Source organism: Rattus norvegicus, chromosome 17 (genome assembly GCF_021556685.1).
Source record: "Rattus norvegicus strain SHRSP/BbbUtx chromosome 17, alternate assembly SHRSP_T2T, whole genome shotgun sequence".
Lineage (NCBI taxonomy): Eukaryota > Metazoa > Chordata > Mammalia > Rodentia > Muridae > Rattus > Rattus norvegicus.
In genome coordinates this window covers 23,376,091-23,390,230 of record NC_141550.1, presented here as the reverse complement: position 1 = coordinate 23,390,230, position 14,140 = coordinate 23,376,091, and the positions used below count along the sequence as shown (strand labels likewise).

The window sequence follows — 14,140 nt, the reverse complement described above, 5'->3', positions numbered from 1 at the left end:
TAGAGAAGGAACTGGCCCATTACATGATGCTCAAGTCCACACAGCTGTTGGCTAGAAAGCAAGGGTCTGAACTCAGGTTTCCTAGAATCATCCTGTCACTTTGTGCTCTGATGGGCTATTTCATTTCATCTTAAAGGGTGCATACATCTTCAGTCTGTTTCTCCTTGTTATCATGTCCTGGCCTTAACAATATCCTTACTTGCTATACTCACTAAACCTTTGAGTGAACATCCCCTGCTCAGAACTCTTGGATATGTCTCATATGACATATGACTTGGATATGTCTCACAAACATTGGCTCCTTCCTGTTGACCCTTAGAGTGTACCATGCAAAAGACAGAGAGAGAGGGGGATGGGGTGGAGGAGAGTTAGAATCAAACTCTCTTTGGAATTTGATAAGCACAGAAGGGAGTTGACCATTATCTAAGAAATCCCAGATCAAGTGTCATCCACAGAGAAGATTTTGAAGCTGGACACAATGAACCCAACTGCAAGGGCCAGAACTCAAGAGGTTGAGGCAGGAGAATATCAAGATTGAAAACAGACTGGACTGCATTGTGAGAATTTATTTCATGGCATTACAGAATACCACAAAGCCTTAGAGAAAGGGCTTTAATTGACCATTTATGAGTTTTTTTAAAATTAGATGCGAATCAAGTGAGGTCATTAGAGAAATTGTGAGATGTAGAGAATGAGGCAGATACTAGAAGAGAATATCTATCTAGGAGAATAGACAGCCCTGCTCCCTTTGGTCTTGGCTATGTCTCATTCTTCTGAAATCCCTTACTTTGGTCTCAATGGAAAACCAATTAGCTTGGGCAAGCCTGACTGGGTCTTGTGTCTTGAGACCAAAAGCTTTAATCCAAATAGTTCTAATGGGTGATAGATGAATGGGCACAGTCTGAACGAACCCTGACATTTGGATGCAATCCAGGTATACTCAAGCTGTAGTCAGAGGCCACACACCTTCCCTTTGTTCTCATGTCCTGTTACATGCCCGGGACTTCCTTTTCATGCCAGTGTGCTGGCAGGATCCCAATCTTAGGAAGTTATCCATTCCCTACTAGGCGGAGCCCTTCCTGCTGTGTTGAACCTACCTGATGATGCTCCAGCTGCGCCTTGCTCTGCTTCATGATGTTCTCTTTTTCCAAGAGTTCCTTCTGTTGTCTCTCAAACTCCTCTTTGCCCTGTTGTTTTCAACACAAAGACCGTGTTACCTCCTTGCTGTGAGTCACTTATGAGAACAGCTTCACTGACAAGTGTACTCAGACCCTCGTTATCCACTGGCCACTTCCCTCATGTCCAGAGAGACATTGGAAACCACAGATTAGGGACTTCTGGAATTACTGTGGAGACTGGCTGAAAAGTGAAGCCTGTTTCTATGTGGGCCACCAGGCTCACTGCTCATTCTGGTTGGAGAGCTTCCCAAGATCCTCTTCATACTCTCTTAGGAAACATTATTTTTTTTCTTGGTTTCTTTTGTAATGGATTATATATGAACCATGTGTTTTCAAACAAAGGTTACAAAAGAAATGGGTGAACATTTCACTTCTGATGTCTTCAACAGTCCTGTATCTCTCTACTCATGCTTAGTATTCTTTAGTCTACAGCATCAGAAGACCAGCGAGATGACTGTTAAATGCTTTTCTCTAACCTCGGTCATTCCTCGGCCTGAGATGTGGTTCAGTTGATCCTTCCTACTCTCTTGTATCTGGGGGCTGCTGGTATTTTAGCCATATTCAGTATAATTTGTGGCTCTCAGTCCAATGGAAAAGAATGGCAACATAAAGCACTCGGCCAAATACTAAGTAATGGATTATGGTAGTGTGTTGGAATTCTTCAAAGCAGACAAGGAAACCCTTCATGATTCCAGGTCAATTTGGGAACTAGCAGAGTTTATACTTATAAGAAGCACTTTGTGGATTTTAACATATGTAGGTCAAGCTGTTGGCCAATTGGCAAAGGATCACAGGGTCCTCTGGATCTGATGGAGCTATGTGTCTCTTTGTAAGCAGCTAAACACACAGGCGCACACAGACACACATACACCTATGTACACATTGTAGGCTGAAAGAGTACCTCAGAATCTTTCTATGGGCAGATATTTTCAATAGGCTTTTTATTAACAGTGATATATATATATTAAGTATATACAAATATATATATTAAGTATATACAAATATATATATATATATGTATATAAACTTATTTCTATTATGATGGGCTTTTCCATGAACCTGTGCCATAAAACACAAATAGAGGAAGAACTAATATGATGGCTTGTGGACTCACCAGTCAACAACATTGACGAGTCTTTCTTGAGGTGATCAATGAGACATCATACAATCATTTGAGTTAATTAACTCTCAAAACAAAATATAACTCCATGGAAGTTAAATAAAGTAGCTGTACATTTTTTTTTTGGTACAACCTCACCCTCAGTTTTCACAACAGTTGGATTACATGTTTTGTTGTTTGTCCAGCCTTACAGCGTCATGGATATCAGCCCCGTGGGTGGGTGGTTTATACATCTGGTTTCCTTACCTGCAGGTGGACATAGTCATAATCGTCCATCCAACTCCTCTCGGAACCGTCACTGCTGCTGCAGTCTGGTGGCTGCTCCTTGCTTAGAGTAGGAGGCAATGGCTTATTGTGAACCTGGCCTTTGTAGTCACCGGGGCGCAGTGGCTGCATCTGGGAGCCCGTATGTGTGTACTCGATTGAGTTCGTGATACTGTCAGGCCCATTCTTCAGATGGGAATTGCCAGGATCTACTCTAAAGAGAGTCTCTGCGTAGGTGCTGATGGTGGTGGTCAGTTGCTTGGCATCGTCGGGCACTGTCTTGGCCACCATCACAAACCGGTCTAGGTCATCACACTTATTTTGGGGCTTATTGATAGCTAAAACATTCAGGGACCAGCTGCATTCATTCAGATCATGGCTGGTTTGGCTTAGGATCTGGTGGGAATCGTCTACTCTCTGGAGTTCCCGATTCATTTTATTGAGGAGGACCGGTTCTGGGAGGCAGGAGGCATTGGCTAAAGCGCCCCTGGCAAAATGGAGGTATTCTCGTAAGAACAGCTCCACTTTGTCCACTGCGGTGCGGATCTCGTTGATGTGCCTTTCCATGTATCCATAAGACCTCCAGTCTATGGTGACCAGTGACATGAGGCTGCAGATGCCCGTCTCCAGGGTCTGCTGGAGCCAATAGAGCTTCCCAATGGCTGTGTCTGGGTCCAGGAGGAGCCTTTTGTCCTGAGACGGAGAAGTTGACAACGAGGACTCCTTTGAGGAGGTGGAAGATGTGGACATGTTACTCCTGGTACTGCCAGTGCTGGAGAAAGACAGTCTGTTGATCCCGTCTACCACGTCCCGAGAGCCTTTAGCATCCGCTGGGTTGTGCAGAGGGACATCATAAACACCGTCTCTCTCCTCCAGGTTTGCCTTTTCACTGGATTCTGTCGGTACCTCGAGAAACTGAACTCCCCGGGGGACATCATATGCATCACTCTGAGTGTCCCCGGACGGTCCCACCTGAGAGGGTGCGTGGTGCAGGGAAAGGCTCTGGTGTCTTCGTGCCATTGGTTCTGCCCCTCCTGGAGCATCACAGGGGAATTTGGTGTGAAGGTCCTTCCCCACTGTCTTGGTGCTGGTTGGAGGGATGTCATAAACCCCCTCAGGTCTGGTGTCCAGTTTTCCGTCTTGTTTCATTGGAGGAGGGAAATCATATTCCTTTTCCCTCAGCCCCGCCTCATCCCGGCAAGCTGATGGTGGAATGGCATAGACCTAAAAAAGAAAGTAAAAAGCCAATTTATTTGTTCAGTTCAGACTTGGATGGAGGCAGAAAATGAATGGTCCACAAAGGCATGGTCCAGAGTTCATACGATCTTCATCCTCTCCTTTCACCATTTATTTAGAGGACGTGTGCCCTCATCCTTACACCCAAGGATCCTTTACCATTCTCAGTGCTAGCGTGGATGTAGAGCCCTCCTACTTAAATTGCTCACCACTGGGTTGCAGTCTTGTGTTTCCAACCATTCACTGACTGTCCTATGAAGGTTGATCCATGCTGAGAGACAGGAGACGTTGATATACTGGGTTGAGGGACCTGTGTTCCCTTCTTGGTCATCAGACTTTCTCTCTCTCTCTCTCTCTCTCTCTCTCTCTCTCTCTCTCTCTCTCTCTCTCTCTCTCTCTGTGTGTGTGTGTGTGTGTGTGTGTGTGTGTGTGTCTGTGTGAATCTGCCAGAGGCTTCTTTGTATTCAAAGGCACCATTCCTTATCTGTTCAGCAAAGCTAGCTCCACTTGAAGTGCAAGCACACCCAGAAGAAGACAGAAAATCAAATGAGCTGCCTCCTAGGTAGAGACCAAGGAAACTGTAGAACCTTCTAGAAATATGTGATATGTTAGATATTGCCAGACTGAATTCATTGTCTCTCTTTCCAATGGGTACTTATTATTGACATTGTGTTTTGGGGGGACTCTCTAAATTTGTAATTATAATGGCTTTCTCCTCTCTCTTGATTTCTTCCCTCTTTCTCTTTCTTCTTTTTCTCCTTCCCTCCAGAAGATGATTTTTTTTCCCTTTTAGAATTGCCATTCTTGTTTTATCCCAATAAACTTTGATACACGTTCCAACCCCCTCCACACAGAGGTACCCATCCATATACCGTGGTTTACCAGTTCACTTACCCCTTGGGTGGGGGGAATGTCGTATACCCCTTGAGGTTTTAACTCTCCCACTGGAACTGAAAACACAGGGCCTTTTACTGATGAAGGAGGGATGTCATATACCTGAAGAGAAACATTTGAGTTACCCAGACTGCAATGGAATCTACTGCTCAAGTCCCCTACTATTGTCTCCTAAAGGATTTATTCAACAGGACATACACAGACTTGGTCATTAGTAGCATTCCATGCCATCAGGGGCTTATAGATGTTTTCTTTTTTGAATCTTGCATTCTTTGATTTAGGCTAAATATGGGAACAGTCTTACGTGAACTCTATAATTTAGATCATTTAAATTACACATTTCCAGAAATAAAATGACAAATTGATAAAGCAGATAAGAAATTTCTCAGATAAAAGATGAGACTTTCTGATAAAGCAAACCTAAGAAACACAATTTAAGTATCACCAACTAAAATGGCCTCTGGCCAGGCAACCTCCACATGGTAAGGCTGTGGCTGGTGCCCCTCTTCTGTACGTTCCTGAAGAGATGCTTCCCCCTAAAGCCGCTCCCCTGTGATGTTCCCATTGCCTACCCCTTGAGTGGTGTGGGAAGGAGGGACATCGTAGACATCCTTTTGGTATCTGGATGGGTGCTCGTACACATAGCCATGGCCAACCCTCACTGGCGTGATCACCTGTGGGTGAGAATACACAATGATGTCAGATGATAGCCCAAGTTCTCAGCATACTCATCAGCCTGTGTTGAGGAACACATCCCTAATCAATCCCCCATAGAAAGGAGAGAGAAGGAAGGAAGGGAGGAAGGGGAAAAAGGATGAGAGGGCGAGAGAAAAGGAAGATACAAGGTCAGAATATGTGGCTGAAATAGGTTTCTTTTCTTTCTTAAGAATTTTCCAAAACTCTGATCAAAGTTCTTCAGTAGAGTCTCAATTCCCTATATTCAAGGAGATATGTTTAATTATGAAAGTCAGGCTGGAGAAAGGGATCAGCACTTAAGGGCATTTGCTACTCTTACAGAGGACCTGGGGTGATTGGGTCCCGGTACCCACATGGCAGCTTACAACCATCTGCATCTCTGGTCCCAGGGGCAATGATACTGTCTTCTGGCCTCCAACAGCAGCACCAAGAACATGTGTGGTACACACACACACACACACACACACACACACACACACACACACACACGGCAAAACACTCATCACATACATATAAATAAAAATAAATTATGAAAGCCTTAGCTGATCCTTTTCGTGGAGTGGCCAAAATACAACACTACATTTTTTTTTTTTAAAAAACAAGGCTCCAAGGCTTTTGTAAAGAGCATAAAACAAATAGTTTGCCCACTTAAAATTCCTCTCATACCTGCCCCAGTAGGCCTCTTTATCTGAAATTATTATTGTGATTATAACTGAAAAATTCCAGTGGTCGCCCTAATTCTGTTCACAGATTCAATTCTTATAATTGTCTGGGAATGTTTACCTTAATTTGTGGAGACAAGGGAAACACATTAGCTCTACAGGAGATCCTGTTCCAACCAACATCCTTGGATGCTCAAGACCACGGAATGCTGTGTTTTGCATGTAACCTCCATATATGAGACACACTTCAAACCCTTTTCCAGTGATTTTATGGTCTACAATGCTATATTAACACCAAGTCAAAAGAGAGTATGCAGTATTGTTCAGGGAACAATCGCACACGTTTACAGGTATTCATTGCAGATGCGATTATTTTCTAAATCATTTTTGCTTGCCACTGGTTGTCTCCTCTGATGTGGAACCCGTGCTGCAGAGGATGAATGGTGCTGGTGAGGAAGTCCTCAGACTCTCAGCTGTGACGTGTCCTGACCTCTAGTCTCTCATCATTTTCCCATTTCCACCAGAGAAGCAAATATCCCCACTGGACCTACATCCAGCCACTGTCAGAAGTCAAATACACTCATCATAGACTCTGGCATCTGGAGCCAAATTTAGCCAATGGAATCTTACCTAGTGGACTGGCCTGTTCACTCTTCCTTCCTTCCTCTCTCCCTCCCTCTTCTTCTCCCCTTCTCTCCTTCCCTCCCTATTCCTCCCTCCCTCCCCTCTTCTCTCTGTGAGTGTCTAGGTGGATGCACTCTCTGGTTTAGGCACACATGGAGAGCACAGTCAACCAACTTCATGTACCTTTTTCTATTTCTCTCCACTTTATCTTATTGAGGCAGGGTCTCCTCACCGACCTAGAGCTCACCACTTGGTTAGGTTAGATTGGATGACCTGGGAAGCCCAGAGAGCTGCCTGTCCCCACTGCCCATATCAGCACTGAGGTTACAGGCACATGCTTTTCCATGTGTGTTGGGGATCTGAACTCAGGGCCTTGCATTTGCACAGCAGGCACTTGACCCACCGTACAATCTTACGTCCATAGCTAGGTACTGACTGGCAGTTTTAAGCAGGGTAGAGACACTCTTCCAACTCAATTCATTTGCTCTTCCCAGGGCTTGAAAATTGGTCCAGTCTTACTTTTGTTTTTTGCTGGAGCAACCCAGTCCCAAACTATTAACAGTTAAACACTACCCACTATATCTTCGAGTAAAAAATAAATAAATAAATAAAAAATTAGGAGGAGCTGTCTGTTCCCAGGAGGTCTTCATCTTTTACCCTTTAACGTGAAAACTCTGGCATCAGGCTGCCTGTAAAACTGTGAAAAATACTCCACGTCCATCACAAGCTGAACCTAGTGGAACACAGCCAAGCCCGCCAGTGTCCATACCCCAGGGGCTCTCAAACCTCCCTGTCCAATTTTGTTTAGAATGCCCGATGCTTACAACTGATTATTTCTTACATTGGAGGTAAAGGAGATTAGTATGCGGCAAACATTTCCATCCAGTCTCTCCATTGTCTCCGGTTTAGAAAAGGAACTCAGCGCTTTAAGTTCGTTGGCAGGGAGCGAGGGAACCATTTTATGAGGTGGCCATTGTATTGTGCACAGTAAATATTCCTTCATAAAGCAGGGGGCCGCTTGCTAAAATCCTTTAACGCTGTTTCTGTTATTTTTTAGTTTTTGCACGTACCATTGTGCAGAAGGGATGTGAAGGTCTTGTAGACTTTCTGTTTATCGTTGTGTATTTAGCTTTGTGGTAGAACCTGCTCATGACCCGGCTTTTGTTGGATGTGGAAGCTTATCGAGAATGGGTGTTGTGCAAAGCCGCCAATTTAGGGAGGCTAGTGAACTAATCCTGATTAAGCTGAAGTCCTGCATCCCTCTTCAGCTTGGAGGGCAGGGAGGAAGAGGGGGCCAGTGCTGGAGCCTGAGTGTGGTATCGGGGAATATAAGCAGGGCATGACCCTTAGAGATGGACGGGGACCGACCTATCCCTTGCTTTTGTGGCACACACAGACTTCTTGGTATTTACCATTCCACTTCCTGACAAATGTCACAGAACCCCGACTTGCTCTCTCTTTGTCATTTGGAGGATGCCTGTGGTTATCTGGTGTTTAAAACTTTGAATTCCAAACCAGTCATTTTTCCTTGTTTGTGCAGTTAAAAACACAGATGGTGAAAACCACGGGAGGAAAAAGCCAATAAAATACAGCCTTCCCATCCCAGCATTCCCGAGGCTACGATCCAGCTCACATGGACGCAGCAATGCCATTGAAATGGGGCCAGAGCTTTGCCTCTGGTGGGACATGTCACCACCATACACACACATACATATACACACATACATACATACATACATACATACATATACACGCATACACACATACACATATACATACATATACACACATACATACATACATATACACACATACACACATACACATATACATACATATACACACATACATACATACATACATAAACATTTAGTGAGACATGTGACAACTTAGGTAAGATCGGTAGAGCTTTCTTCAGAGCTAGCTCTGCCTCTACCCTTCCTGGGATGCTCTCCCTCCTCAAGGAAAAGTGCATGGCCAGCCTGACCTTCAGGCTCACTCTTCCTGCTTGACAGGAGAGCAAAAAAAGCACTCCGTCCCACACTCAATCTCCTAGAAACAGTGACCTTCAGCCCAGGAGGCACTCCAACAGCTGAGTAAGACCGTGAGTTTGGAAGAATTCTCCTGGGTAAGAATGGAATCACTGTACAAGGATATTTTCTAATTTCCTAATTTCTCAACAAAAATCAAGTCCCGTCTTTGTCATGTCCCCTTTCGGTTCTTCTTTTCTGCATTCCTATTATCCTATGTATTTAGTTACAGTTGCAAAGGCTTAGCCCTAGGAATTAGCAAGCTGACCTCTTAGTTCATTACTGCTTCCCAGGGAGCTAAGCTGGAGGTGGGCTGGGGCCCTGAAGGTCAGAACCACAGCTGCTTCCCTGGTTATGATCTCCCCACAAAGGGTCTATGTGGTCACATGTGACTTGTCACTGTCCTGATGACGAATCCTATTCTTGTCAACTAACCAGAGAGCCCCCAGAAGAGCTATGAAGCAGAGAACAGACAGTAAGCATTTAGGGTTTGTTCCTCTTTTACAGTTTTAAAAAAAATCAATTCTGATTAGTTGGTGTGTGAGTGTGTTATGTGTGTGTGAGAGAGTATGTGCATGTGTGTATATTGGGTGGGGCAGTCAGGGGTATGTGTACACAAACATGGATGAGTATGTATGTGTATGTATATGTGCATGTGTGTATGTGTGTGTGTGTGTGTGTGTGCATGTGCTTGTGCGTATGTGAATGTGTGTGAGGGCCAAAGACTGACGTCAGGTGACTTCTCAACCTCTTTCCACTTTTTTTTTAAATCAATTCAAGAATAGATGCCCATAATATGTTTACATTATATATTCAGCTACTACTATTACTGGGTGTGGTGCTACACACCTGTAACCCCAGCACTCAAGAGGCTGAGGCAGGAGGATTGTGAGTTTGAAGCTAACCTAACTTCCTAGCTAGTACATAGCAAGACTGCCTCAGAAACAGAACAACCCAGAAGAAACCTTTTTCTTCCGATAAATTAAACCCCTCCCTTCTTAAGCATGTGACAGTTTTAAGAGACTGAAGAACAGGTTAAACTCTTAGCTACAAAGATCGAATCTCTGCTGTTAATTGTTTCACACTCAAATCCCCTATAAAAGATTTAAAAACACTTAGCATTTTTATGTATGCGTACCATGGGCATTCAGTAGCCTCAGAGGCTTGAAGAGAATGTCCGATTCCCTGGCTTAGAGTGGTGGACAGTTGTGAGCCGCCATGTAGCTGGTAGAAACTGATCCCAGCTCCTCGGCCAGGATGGCCAGTGATCTTAACCGCTGAGTCATCTTTGCAATCCTAATCTTAGTCTTTGAGATAGGGTTTCCCACTGAACCCACAGTCCATCAATATGGGGGTGCTGGATGGCCAATGAGCTTGAGATCTACCTGTTTCCACCTTCCCAATGCTGGGATTATAGACATACACATACATACACTCATATACTCATACATACATACATACACACATACATATACACACATATACACATACACACATACATATACACACATACATACATACATATACACACATACACACATACATACACACATACACATATACATACATATACACACATACATACATACATATACACACATACACACATACACATATACACACATACACATACACACATACATATAGACACATACACACGTACATACATACATACACACATACGTACATATACACACATGCATACACACATACATACATATACACATACATATAGACACATATACACACATACATACATACACACATACATACACACATACACACATGCATACACACATACATACATATACACATACACACATACATACATACACACATACATACACACATGCATACACACATACACACACATACATATAGACACATACACACATACATACATACACACATACATACATATACACACATGCATACCACATACATACATATACACACATGCATACACACATATATACATATACACACATGCATACACACATACACATGTACATACACACGTACATACACATGTACATACACACGTACATACACATATACACACAGACATATGTACCTACACACATACATATGTACCTACACAGATACACACATACACACACATACATACATACATACATACATACATACATACATAGGTGCCAGAGTTCCCAATTTAAGTCCTCATGCTTACACTGCACGATTTTACATAGAGTCGTCTCAGTAGCTATTCCTTGTGTGCATTAATGGGGTTCAGTTCTTTAGTCTCACACAGGCACATACTATGCATTGCCAATGGTAAGCACTTCCAAGCGAAGAGTCCATTGAATCAATCTCTAGGGCTAGGCCCTGCCAGGAAGAATGAAAGACCAAAGACCTACGGGATGCTGGCCCTCTAATTAATGTGTTTACAGAAGAACGAGGGGACAACCTCAGCTGTTCTGTCCTGCACTTGAGTGGCATTTGATTCTCCCAGCATTGAGCCTTAGATCCTGACGGCAGGGGCTGCTTTTTAAGATGTTCTGACGCAGCCTGTCCTTTGTAGCTGAAGGTTCCAAACCCACAGATTCAATCAAACTCGGGCGGGGGTGGGGGGTTGCATGAAAAAAATTCCCACCCATATCACACATATGCCGATTTCCATGTCTTTGCCGTTCTTTCTTAAATAACACGGTCTAACAAGTACGTGCACGGTGTTTAATTGCATCAGGTTCTGTAAGTTACCTAGAGATGACTCAACGTCTCCTTGCAGATGTGTGTAGGTTCCACAGGCATTGTGACATTTTCTGTAAGGTCTTTGGAGTTCCTGGAGTGGATTCCCAGAGGAGTAATCTACTTTTGTGATTCCTAATTTAGAGAGCCGGGCACACTGGCGTTAAAAGAAAAGTCCATTTGGATAGCAGAGGGCTAGACACTGTGGACTGGAGGAGACTCTTGGGGTTCTTTGTTGATGTTTCCCCAACCAGCTTGCCTGGGTTTGTTCCATAGCAGAGTAAAGACCCTCCATCGAGTTGCTCGAAAGCCCAGCAAACAGGTGCAGAGGAGAAACAGCCATGCATCTGTGCTTGGGAGCATGCGTATATCCCACTGAAAGGGAGGTGGCCATGACTACATTCTTCAACTACTGGGAATTCGTTGTCAGATCTTGTATGTTCTCAGAAGTCAGAAGTATTAAAAGCTGGCTTTTAAAATTGGCTCAGAAATTTAAAGCAGTGTGTTGGCCAAATAAAGCCCACCTCTAGCCCTTAGGCTGCCCGGTTTGCTTTCACCTGGATGGTTTTTGTGTCTCTATTCCTGCCCCTTCCTTGTTTGAGACATTGAAACTATCAAGTTCTGACGAATACCATCTCCTCCAATGCCCTGAACACCCACACATCTGCACCCACTTTGTCTGTTCAATTCTTCTCTCTCCCCTTATCTTCAGGTTTTATTGTGTTGTCAGGGCCACATCGAATGCCTGTCCCCCAGGATGGAAGCCTTCTCTAGACAGACAAACAACCTCTGTCATTGTGACACTCCAAGTACTTTATCTTCCCATCCGACAGTGCATGCGACTTATCGTTTGACTCTCTCGGTGAACCTCCGGACTTTTAGTATGTCGGGGCTATTTCTCATCTGTCTATATAGAAGCAGCAAGGCTGTAACTGTGCCTTGGATAAAGCAGGTTTTAAGAAAGATGATGCTAGAGGAAACCATGTGTGCCTCCATAGAATAAGCTGGGTTTCCAGGTCGGGCAGCTCTGGCGTGAGTGGCGCGCCTCAGGCTAAAAGGCAGGATTCACACCAGCCGTCGTGTGGTGGGCAGATAAGAGATGAGTATTCGGTACAGACGAGGGGTCAGCAACCAGCGACAAATGTATCAGCATCTGTCCCCAGAGAAAGAAGAAGGCATACCGTGCGATCTCCCTTCACCTCAGATAGAAACGTAATGTACAGGCATAAGCATTGGGCGTCAGTTCCTAGGGCATTCGAGACCCTCTTTTACTTATTACAGCTGTACCAAAGGTAGGAAAGCTCAGTGGCTCTGAGAGGGAAACGGGTGATGGCATCATCTGGGGGTGGGTAGAGCTGGACCCGTGTCTGTGTGTCTCCCGCCACTTAGAAGTCATGAGATCACGAGCAAGGCTGTGGCCAGGCTGTAAACCATCAGGTTCGGGCCATAGAAAAGCATGACTTTAGATTTACTGGTGCCTATAGGGCTGGCAGATGGGAACAAAATCCTCTCTGGAGGGAGAGAGCATGTTATGGACCCCAAAAAGTATTTTTTTTAAATTATCTAAATGATAGTGTCCGAGACACCTAGAGAACAAGTACCCAGAGGAGGAAAGCCGGTCCTTATTGGCTTGCTGGTCAGGATGCAGTTAGTCCATATCTTAGTATAGTGATTTCAAGGCTGCTTGCCTTCAAGGTGTTTCATTATTAAACATGAAGATAAAACAAAAACAACCCTAACTTGTATGTTTAAGTTAGAAGAAAAGAGAGTCATCTTTACACGTGTGCGAAGCCTTGAAAGGGAGGCCCAGGAGGCACTGGGGACTTCAAAGCAAAGCCACAAATGACAGGGGACTTGGCTTCTTCACAGCCACGAGCAGACTAACTTAGGTTATTACTTTATTGGTGTTGCCAATATTGCGATGATTCCTCAACCTAGGTCAAGATACACCAGTGGAAAGCCCCGGGCGGTGGGGGAGGGGAAGAGTGCTTTCATGGGGTTTAGAGATGAAGGCCTTTTCTGAAGAGTGATGAGGTCCTGGGCTCAGGACACGGGACTAAATTCTCCTCAGTGGAAGACCACAAGCTCATGCTTGTCAGAAGGATCTGATCAAGAAGTAGGGCAAAGGGCCTGCTCTCTGCGATGTGTGTGATAAGCAAAGCATTGCCGTAGAGATAACTTCTCTTGGGATGTCACTGGGGCCAAGACCTCAACAAGTCTATTTGGCCCATGTCCTCTTGGGTATCTGCCTAGCCTTCCTAATGTAGAGCCGGAGTTAGGAAGACTTCACCCTGTCAGCTGTCTGCTCACTGGAGCCCCAAGTGAAGCAGGAAGGAAGTAGCCATCTACCATTTTACCATCCACCATAAGACAAGTTCCCCTTACCCTCAGGTTCTCCCGTGTGCGTGTCTCTCTCTCCCCTTCCTTCAGTGCAACATCTCACCCCTCCCCTACTTCCTCTCACTACCGGCAGCTATGAGGAACAAAATAGTGTAAGTTGAAAAGTTGCTCTCGCAGAGGCTGACAAGGAATGGAATGATGATTACCTGGGGGGTGGGGGATGGGGCGGTCAGAGAGCATGCAGGATGGATACGGGCATCCAGTTGGATTGAAGAAAAGAAATTCTAAAGTTCTATAGCACAGAAATATAGCTGCAGTTGACAGGTGTTAATTGTGTATTTCTACAGAGAGAAAATGCTAAATGTTGGAGGCGATGTTACAGGCCAA

General features: G+C 44.5%; 1 protein-coding gene across 6 annotated transcripts in view; it reads right to left on the bottom strand.

Annotated features, from left to right (window-relative positions):
- Positions 1 to 14,140, bottom strand: part of Nedd9 (neural precursor cell expressed, developmentally down-regulated 9) — a 179,050-nt gene that overhangs the window by 3,417 nt on the left and 161,493 nt on the right. For all 6 annotated transcript variants that reach the window (XM_087590011.1, XM_087590013.1, XM_087590014.1 and 3 more), the window contains 4 exon segments: positions 5,265 to 5,366; positions 4,693 to 4,794; positions 2,545 to 3,786; positions 1,098 to 1,187 (listed from right to left, as the gene is read on the bottom strand). In XM_087590011.1, the coding sequence (XP_087446137.1) occupies positions 1,098 to 1,187; positions 2,545 to 3,786; positions 4,693 to 4,794; positions 5,265 to 5,366 (1,536 nt within the window).